The sequence below is a fragment of the Lactuca virosa genome, chromosome 2 (assembly GCF_052849685.1).
Source record: "Lactuca virosa cultivar CGN04683 chromosome 2, Lactuca_virosa_CGN04683_v6, whole genome shotgun sequence".
In the NCBI taxonomy this organism is placed as follows: Eukaryota; Viridiplantae; Streptophyta; class Magnoliopsida; order Asterales; family Asteraceae; genus Lactuca; species Lactuca virosa.
The window spans coordinates 230,043,277-230,052,805 of record NC_136427.1 but is presented as its reverse complement, the minus strand read 5'-3'; the positions used below and the strand labels follow the sequence as shown (position 1 = coordinate 230,052,805).

General features: G+C 36.0%; 1 protein-coding gene across 1 annotated transcript; it reads left to right on the top strand.

The window, feature by feature from the left end:
• The first annotated feature begins 3,956 nt into the window (after window positions 1-3,956).
• On the top strand, window positions 3,957-8,976 carry LOC145158274 (uncharacterized). Its single transcript, XM_079077194.1, has 8 exons — window positions 3,957-4,032; window positions 4,136-4,547; window positions 4,661-5,189; window positions 5,297-5,600; window positions 5,770-6,136; window positions 6,389-6,987; window positions 7,080-8,018; window positions 8,489-8,976. Exons 1-8 carry the CDS (start codon window positions 3,957-3,959, stop codon window positions 8,974-8,976), a joined length of 3,714 nt encoding a protein of 1,237 aa, XP_078933320.1.
• The last annotated feature ends 553 nt before the right edge of the window (window positions 8,977-9,529 follow it).

Sequence of the window (9,529 nt, the reverse complement as noted above, 5' to 3'; positions counted from 1 at the left end):
AATGTCGCTCAATTGGGAGATGTCTCCTGTCATATGCCGGGAGCAGCCGTTGTCGACGTACCAATGACGGACGACATTCCTCTGCAACTGTCCCTGCAAAATGAGCGGGATCATTTAGATTTGGGAACCCAGGTCATCACTGTCCTGGGTTTCCTTTTCGCTTTCTCTGATTTATCTTTTAATGATTTCAAATTAGGATCCTCATTCCTAATCACTTCAGAGGATGGAGATGATGGATTGGAAATTGATTTGGGCATCCAATGATATTTAGGTTTTACAACATTCTCAGGTGGTTTTGAAATAGATTTCTTATGAGTTTGCACTGAGCCTCTGGATGTTCTACCAGAAGTGGTTGAAGTCCATAATTGCTTTTTGACGAAACCGATCTTGGCGGAGCCTTGTTCGGTTTTGGCAAACTATTTTGAGCCTTGTTAGTAAAAACCTTTTTATTCTTTTGAAAAACAGCCCTTTTTCTGCTTCGATCATCTTTCCAATCATCATTTCGAGAACGAGTTCTTGAGGATTTTCTAATTAAAGACCTTCCTCGAGATTCGTTCTCTCCTCTTGGTGACAAATAATTCACAAAGATCTTATTTTGACAATTCCTAGCTATATGACCACCAACACCACAATTAAAACAAATCTGTTTATTATTTGAACTTGTACTGCATTTCTCAGATTTATTTTCTTGACAGGCACTCTTACTCTTCTCAGAAGAACATGCATGAGAAATAGGTTGTGTGATAAGTGAGGGTGCCTCAGAAGGTGTGACTTGTGGAATTGATGGATTTTCATGAGAATCACAAGCATCAGAATTACCAAACAATTCATCAAACATATCAAAGAAATTAAGTTCAACAGTAGCAGAAGTAGAAACATCACACGAAACATTTTCAGTCTTAACATCAGAAACAAAGACATTTTCATTTGAAACAGAAATATCATAATTAGAAACAGAAACAGAAACAGATTCTCCAGCTTCACGCTTTGCCTGATCTAATGGTTGATCTGCAGGGGAAGTAGAAATGTTAGTACTTTCAACATTAATAAATCCTCCTTAAACGAAACCAGATGGCTTGCCATAAACCATAAATGATTCGTTGGCAATTTCATCCTTGGATAGGGGTTGATACTGATATGTATGATTATAAGGAGGAGGTACACTATCATATCCTAGACCCTTTTGTTTGTTTCGTTTAAACTGCATGCAGTGATCAATCATGTTGGCAACTACCTCGCTTGATCCATCAAATTTTCTAAAATCAAAATTTGCAGTTTCAAATTGTCTTTTTAATGTATCAAGCTCGGTAATTAGCTCATCATTTTGTCTTTTAACATAATCATAAAGCTCACATTTTTCACTGTATTTTGTTTGAATTATCTTAAAGTCCTTTATTTTTGTCTCTAACTGGGCCTTAAGGGATTTCTGTCCTTTCCTAAGCTGATAGCCCTCATATCTAAGGTCCTCTACTTCTCTACGTAATAATTGAATTTCATCATGAAGAAGTTTAACATATTCATTACAAGCATGAGAAGAAGACGGTAAATTTACCTCACTTTTCCTGGGCTCTGAAGTAGAAGACACCATCAGAGCAAACTGCAGCTCCATCATTTCTGCTTCAGGATCAGCTGCATCATTCTTCAAGGAAGCATCATCAATCTGAGCTAGGTGAGCATTTTCTAGCCCTGAAATATTCAGAGCCTGAATCTGGTCCTCCCAGTCAAAAGACTGAGCGACCATAGCAGTTTCACCATTAACCGCATCACCTGCACGGTTGTTTCCTACTGCAACCATCGTCATGTTGTTGTTCGTCCTACGATCTGGCTTTGGACACTCACGGGCAAAATGACCCGGTTCGTGGCAGTTGAAACATCGCAACATGCCCTTGTTGAATCCCACCTTCTTGTCAGCATTCATGCCCCAGTTGCTCTTCCCTATCTTCTTAGCAAACTGTTTGGCCCTGAAAACAGCCATAACAATCTGCCATGTAATGTCCATCTCTTCCACGTCTTCAGGATAAATCTGATCCAGGTCAGTAAATGACAGCTGAGGTGGAAGCTCTCCAGCTACAAAGGCATTGTAGCAGTTAACAAGCCCAGTGGCTAGAGCCAGATTTTCATCAGTGTCTTTCGTGTTTGAGGAAGAGGCTACAACTGGCACATTTGGAGGGGTAACAGCTTGTGGAATGACAAATGGCTGGCTTTGAGAATAAGGAATGGATGATGCAGTAGCGAAGGTCTGAATCTGAGGTTGTTGAGTAGCAAAAGCTTGACCTGAGGAAGTCATGATTGATGAGAGAGCATTGTTGGATGAGATTCCAAGATTTGCAGTAGAGTACGAGTTCACATGGTTTATTTCTCTCTGTTTGTCATCAATATCACAAGCTTTGATGATCGCCATGATTTCAGCAAGAGTGAGGCGATTTAGATCATTGGTCTTCTTAATCACAGCAACATTCATGTCCCATGACCTAGGAAGAGCATTCAGAAGCTTCTTGTTAATTTCTGACTTGGTCAAGAAAATCCCAGATATGTTCATGTCAGTGGTGAGAGTTATGAACCGCTGCAGCTGAGCCTCAAGAGTCTCTCCTGGAATGTAGTTGAACATGTTGAATTTTTGTCGCAACATGTCCTGACGACTCTCCTTCATATCTTCATTGCCCTCATATACCTCAATTAAGGCTTCCCACAAATCCTTAGCTGAAGTATACTCTCAGAAACCTTGAGCAATATCAGGAGATAATGTCATGGTTAGAGTGGCTAAATCCCTTTCCTGCTCTTCAACTTTCTCAAACTCCTCATCTGTGTAGTTTTCAACAGCCTTGTCAATCACTTGGCCTCCAACTGTCATAGTGATTCTAACAGGGCCTCTAAGAATGCTTCTCCAGACTTTGAAATCCTTCATTTTAATGTATTTTTCAATTCTGTACTTCCACTCAGGAAAACCATCTGCAGACATTAATCTTGGAATACGCGTAGTAGTGCCTATGACAGTATCAAGTTCGTGAAAATGATTTTGACTTTGAGATTCCATTTGAAATTAAAGCAAATTAAAGTCACAAAAGAGTTTACGGTTGATGATGATTAGATTACGACCGTAAACTATGTTTACGGTTTTTGAGTTTACGACCGTAAACTTGGTTTACGGTTGAGCTGTTTACGACCGTAAACTGGGTTTACGGTTGAGGTGTTTACGACCGTAAACTACGTTTACAGTTGAGGTGTTTACGGTTTAAGCGTTTACGGTTAATGAAGCTTAGTTTACGGTTGTTAAAGATTCACAGTTTACGGTTGTTCAAGATCTTGAGTTTACAACCGTAAACAGGGTTTACGGTTGGCAGTAAACTCCCAGAAGGTCTTCAAAAACACGTGTTTGCAGTAGATTCAGTCCCTTTAACCACGAAAACACTAAAACCAGGCTCGAACAATAAGAATGTCAGTTTAAACAACCCAAAACTCGATTGAATGAAGCTTTGACACCGGTTTTTGCTTTGATACCAATTGTAAGGTCCTGAAAAGGATATTTACCAATGATCAAGCAACAAACAATCACAATAGAAGAAGAAGAAGAAAAGAAATCGAGCTTGCACACGTTTATATTCAGAAAAACGTCAGGTAGAACTCGATGGAACACTCTGTAAACACGATGGCATCAACAACCACACATAGACCTACACCTCCACTATATATACTAGACAGGACCGCAAACTGGGTTTACGGCCGTAAACGTGTTTACGGCCGTAAACTCCCATCCTGACCGTAAACACATTACAACCCACAAAATGAATTACAAACTCATACTGAACAAAATACAATGAAAGCCTAGACCAAACCATTAACTGGACCCTTCACAATCCATCGACTCATCGACTATAATTCAACCTTCTTCTTCTGTTAATTTAACAAGACGAACCCAGACATTAAAAAGGAAGCCTACCAACATATCTGCAATTCCTATGTTTGACTTGACAATAGACGGAGAAGTTAATGATCAACATACCCATGCAAACATAGCTAAAGGTGTATCAAAAGGTAACCATCACAAAAAAAGTTATTTGAATTAATTATTATCTTAAATTTATGCAATTGTTATAGCCATATAGTTTGTATATTTGACATTGATTTTTTTTAACAGATTACATTGATCATGGTGACCAGAATGTTGTATGTCAAATATGTAATGCAAAGTTATGGACGGATGAATCTATTAGAGGAAAAGATAAACAGAATACAAGTTTTTCACTATGTTGTGGTTATGGCAAGGTTGAGTTGCCAGATTCTAAAGAAGCGCCGCCAACTTACCTAAATATTTATCGTTCAACAGATTCTAAATCCAAATACTTCATTAACAACATTCGTCGTTACAATTCAATGTTCTCATTTACCTCAATGGGTGGGAAAGTTGATGCATCCATTAACAATGGAAAAGCTCCATACATATTCAGACTTGGCGGTCAAAATTATCATAGAATTGGAAGTCTGTTACCCTCAAATGGATCTAAACCAAAATTATCTCAGTTATACATATATATCACCGACAATGAGGAGTAAAATAGGCAATCAATTTTTGGGTACATATTCACACATATCAAAATTATTTTATGTTTTTTCAGTATTTTTCATTACAACTATTAACTTTTAAATTTCATTTTATTTCCAGCCGACAACAAGATGCATCTACATCAACTTCTGATTCAGTTGATCTTCAGATTATACACGATTTGAAACTTATGTTGGATTCGAATAATGTGTTGGTTCAGTCTTATAGGATGGTGAGAGATTGTTTCCACGACAATCCTCACATTGACCTTAAGTTACGCCTTATTGGAAAAAGGATACAAGATGGAAGGACATATAATCTACTGTCTGCATCTGAGGTTGCTGCTCTAATTGTTGGAGACATTGATGATTCTTTTCAAAATAGAGATATCATTGTGGAAAATTCATCGGGATCTCTTCAACGTATTAGTGAATTACATCCTTCTTATCTCGCTCTTCAGTATCCACTACTCTTTCCGTATGGTGATGATGGGTATAGAGTAGACATCCTTCATCGAGGTCTAACAAGTTCAAGCAGCAGCAAGCGGCCTAACTGTACAATGAGAGAATTTTTTGCTTACATAATTCAAGATAGAATTAATAGCTTCTCATTAATTCTTAATTCAAGAAGGCTTTTCCAACAATTTTTGGTTAATGCTTATACAATGATCGAAAGCGAGAGACTTTTTTCGTACGGAAAAAACAAAAAAATCTTAGATGTGCATCCTACGAACATCTTCGAAACGTACAAGATCAGGGGAAGACAACTTTTTCCAACACTGGACAACGTGTTATCTTACCTTCTACTTTTACTGGTGGTGCACGTTACATGCATCAGAACTATTTGGATGCTATGTCCCTTTGTAAATGGTTTGGATATCCAGATTTTTTTATAACTGTAACATGCAATCCAAAATGGCCTGAAATCAAAAGGTTTCTTAAAGACACAAATCTCAAACCTGAAGACAGGCCAGATATTCTGTGTAGGATATTTAAAATAAAGCTTGATGCAATGATTAAGGACTTGCGAGAGAAAAACTTATTCGGAAAAGTTCAAGGAGGTATGTCTGATTTTAAAATTTCAATTTTACCATCTTCATATTTATATTATAAATACCATCACACCTAACAAAATTATTACATTTCATTTATTATTTTGTATTTATTATCTATTTACATTACAGACATTTTATATTTTTTTATTTTACTTTCCTTAATATTTTCTTATAGTTATTTATACAATCGAGTTTCAAAAGCGCGACCTGCCTCATAGTCATATATGTCTCTTTTTGCACTCCGATGACAAACTCCGTACTGTTGAACAAATTGATAAGTATATTTCGGCCGAGATTCCAAACATTAATGAAGATCCTGATTTGTATTCACGTGTGAGCGAGTTCATGATGCATGGTCCTTGTGGTGCTGAAAATATGAAATGCCCATGCATGGTTGATAATAAGTGTTCAAAAAACTTTCCGAAAAAATTCTCCAATGAAACTTCAGCCGATGAAGACGGTTTTCCGATATATAGGAGACGAAATGATGGATCTTTTGTTGAAAAGTCTGGTGTCAAATTGGATAACAGACATGTTGTTGCGTATAACAAAGACCTTTTGAAAAGATATCAAGGACACATTAATGTCGAGTGGTGCAATCAAGTTGGTTCTATAAAATATTTATTCAAATATATCAATAAAGGTCCTGATAGAGCTACACTTGCTGTCATACAATCGAACAATGAAAGTGCTACTGATAATTCAGTAGACGAAATCAAATAGTATTATGATTGTAGATATATATCTGCATGTGAAGCATCATGGAGAATTTTTGGTTATGATATTTATTATAGGTATCCTGTTGTGGTTAGGCTTCCTTTTCATCTTCCTGGTCAACAACAAGGTATTTATGATCCAAATGATGATATCGACAATATCCTTGACAAATTGTCTATTGAATCTTTAATGTTCACATCTTGGCTTGAGTGTAACAAGATCTATAAAAAATCCCGAGATCTTACTTATGTTGAATTCCCTACAAAGTTTGTGTGGAAAACTAAATCACGGAAATGGAAACCAAGGGAAATAGGATTTTCAATTGGGAGAATTCATGATGTTTCACCTAAACTTGGTGAAGCATATTTCTTAAGAATTCTTTTAAACAACGTCAGAGGTCCAACATCTTTTGAAGATATCCGAACAGTAAATCGAGGAATATGTCCTACTTTTAGAGATGCATGTTACGCTTTAGGGCTTCTAGACGATGATAGGGAGTATATTGAAGATATTAAAGAAGCAAGCCATTCAGCTACTGGTTATTACCTACGGTCATTATTTTCAATGATGTTGATCTCTGATAGTTTGGGAAGACCAAAATTTGTTTGGGAAAATACATGGGAATACCTTTCAGACGGAATTCTTTACAATCAACGACGCCGGTTAAAGTCTCCTGGTATAATACTTAGCTTTTATTACTTTAACCTTTTTTATATAAATTATATATTTGTATTTTAATTTTCTAAGTTTATATTTACCATTGTACAGATTTATCCCTTACTGATCATCAATTGAAGAACTTAACTTTGTTTGAGATTGAATCATTTCTACTTCGTAACAATTCCACCCTTAAGAACTTCACAGACATGCATTACCCAGATTTTGATTGTGTATCTTCTTCTAATAATCGTTTGATTGCTGAGGAGTTATCTTATGACATGACAAGTCTTCAAAACGAATTTCAGACACTGACTGTTTCATTAACAAATGAACAACGAGGTGTTTTTGAGGATGTTATGGCAGCAATTGAAGATAATAAAGGAGGTGTGTTTTTTGTTTATGGTTATGGTGGAACAGGCAAAACCTTTCTTTGGAAGACTTTATCAACAACTATCAGATCTAAAGGACAAATTGTTTTGACTGTTGCTTCAAGTGGTGTTGCTTCTTTGTTACTAACCGGAGGTAGAACAGCACACTCTCGCTTTGGTATTCCATTAAATCTTACTGAAAATTCTATTTGTTCTATAAATCGAGACAATGATGCCTCCAAATTACTACAACAAACATCGCTGATTATTTGGGATGAAGCACCGATAGTTCATAAGCATGCATTTGAAGCATTGGATCGCACTTTAAGGGATGTTTTAAGTTTTGGTAATGTTAGCAACTCACATATCCTGTTTGGAGGTAAAGTAATTGTATATGGAGGTGATTTTAGACAGATTCTACCAGTTGTTTCTAATGGTAGCAGACAAGAAATTGTCAACGCGTCGTTAAGTTCCTCATATATATGGACAAATTGCAAAGTTTTAAAATTAACGAGGAACATGAGGTTGACTGTTGGAAAAGATCCGTCTGAAATACAACAAACAAGGTTATTTGCAAATTGGCTCTTGGATATAGGAGAGGGAAATGTCGGTGGTTCCAATGATGGTGATGCAGTTATTCATATTCATGAACTGTGCAGTCAACATCGGTGGGATAGCGGTGGGATATCGGTGGGATAGCGATTATCGGTAGCTGGCAAAATAGCGGTACTAAATAGCGGTACCACAAATAGCGGCGATATTGTTCGATATTTGACCGGTATTTGACTGATATTTGGCAAATATCAGTGGGATAGCAGTGAAATAGCGTTTATAGCTAACGTTTTAATTAAATCACTTCATTTATTGTTAAAATATAGATATATGGAGGGGTTTTTGGTGGGATTGACAAACATTTGCTTCTAACATTTTCTAATTTATTATATGTTTTACTGAATGACCTTGTATCCATCCAATACAACACAAGATTACAAAGGCGCTACGTAATATAAAAATACCGATATCCCACCGATATCCCACTGTGATAACCTATATATCAAATATCGGCCCTTGACCGATATTTGATTTTGGACCGCTATAACTGCATAGTTCATGAAGATCTTCTTATTACTCAATCTTCTGATCCTATAGGTTCATTAATTGAGTTTGTATATCCATCATTTCTTGACAACTTGAACGATCCCAAATATTTTGAAGAAAGATCAATACTTGCACCGAAAAATGAAGTTGTTCAAGAAATAAATGATCGTCTGCTTTCTTTGTTTCCTGGAGAAGAAAAAGAATACCTCAGTTCAGATAGCATCTGCCAGATAGAGTTTATTTACAATCAGTTTGATGAGAGTTTATATTCACCTGATGTTCTAAATGGACTTAAAATCTCCTGTTTGCCAAACCATAAGTTGATTTTAAAGGTCGGTGTTCCGATTATGTTACTAAGAAATATTGACCAGAAAAATGGGTTATGTAATGGTACTAGACTTCAGGTCGTATCATTGGGTAATCGCGTCATAGAAACAGTGGTCTTAACTGGAAGTAACATTGGACATCGAGTTTTTATTTCAAGGTTGTCTTTAACACCTTCAGACAACAAAATTCCATATAAGTTCAAAAGGAGATAATTTCCCCTAGCGGTTTGTTTTGCTATGACCATAAATAAAAGTCAGGGCCAATCGTTAAAAAGGGTTGGGTTGTTTTTGCGAGAACCGGTTTTCTCACACGGTCAGTTATACGTTGCTTTATCTAGAGTAAAGAGCAGAGAATGATTGAAGTTACTGGTTTTAGATAAGGATTGTAATTTGACTAATAAAACTTCCAATGTTGTGTTTAAGGAAGTATTTCAAAATCTATGTTGAAGTTTTATGTTTATTATTTTAAATCAAATAAAGTTGTACTTACTTACCATCCACAATCAAATGCTTTTTTACATTTATTAATTTTTTTGGTCTATATAAAATTTTTAACTTACCTCCCGTGGTTTCCACGGGTAATAACCTAGTATATATATATATATATATATATATATATATATATATATATATATATATATATATATATATATATATATATATATTCATGTGTTCCTAACATCTATTGTGTGCTCATAAGCACACATATATGGACCAACGGAAGGAATAGAATCAATAGTCAAAATCTGAGCATCTATGATATTTC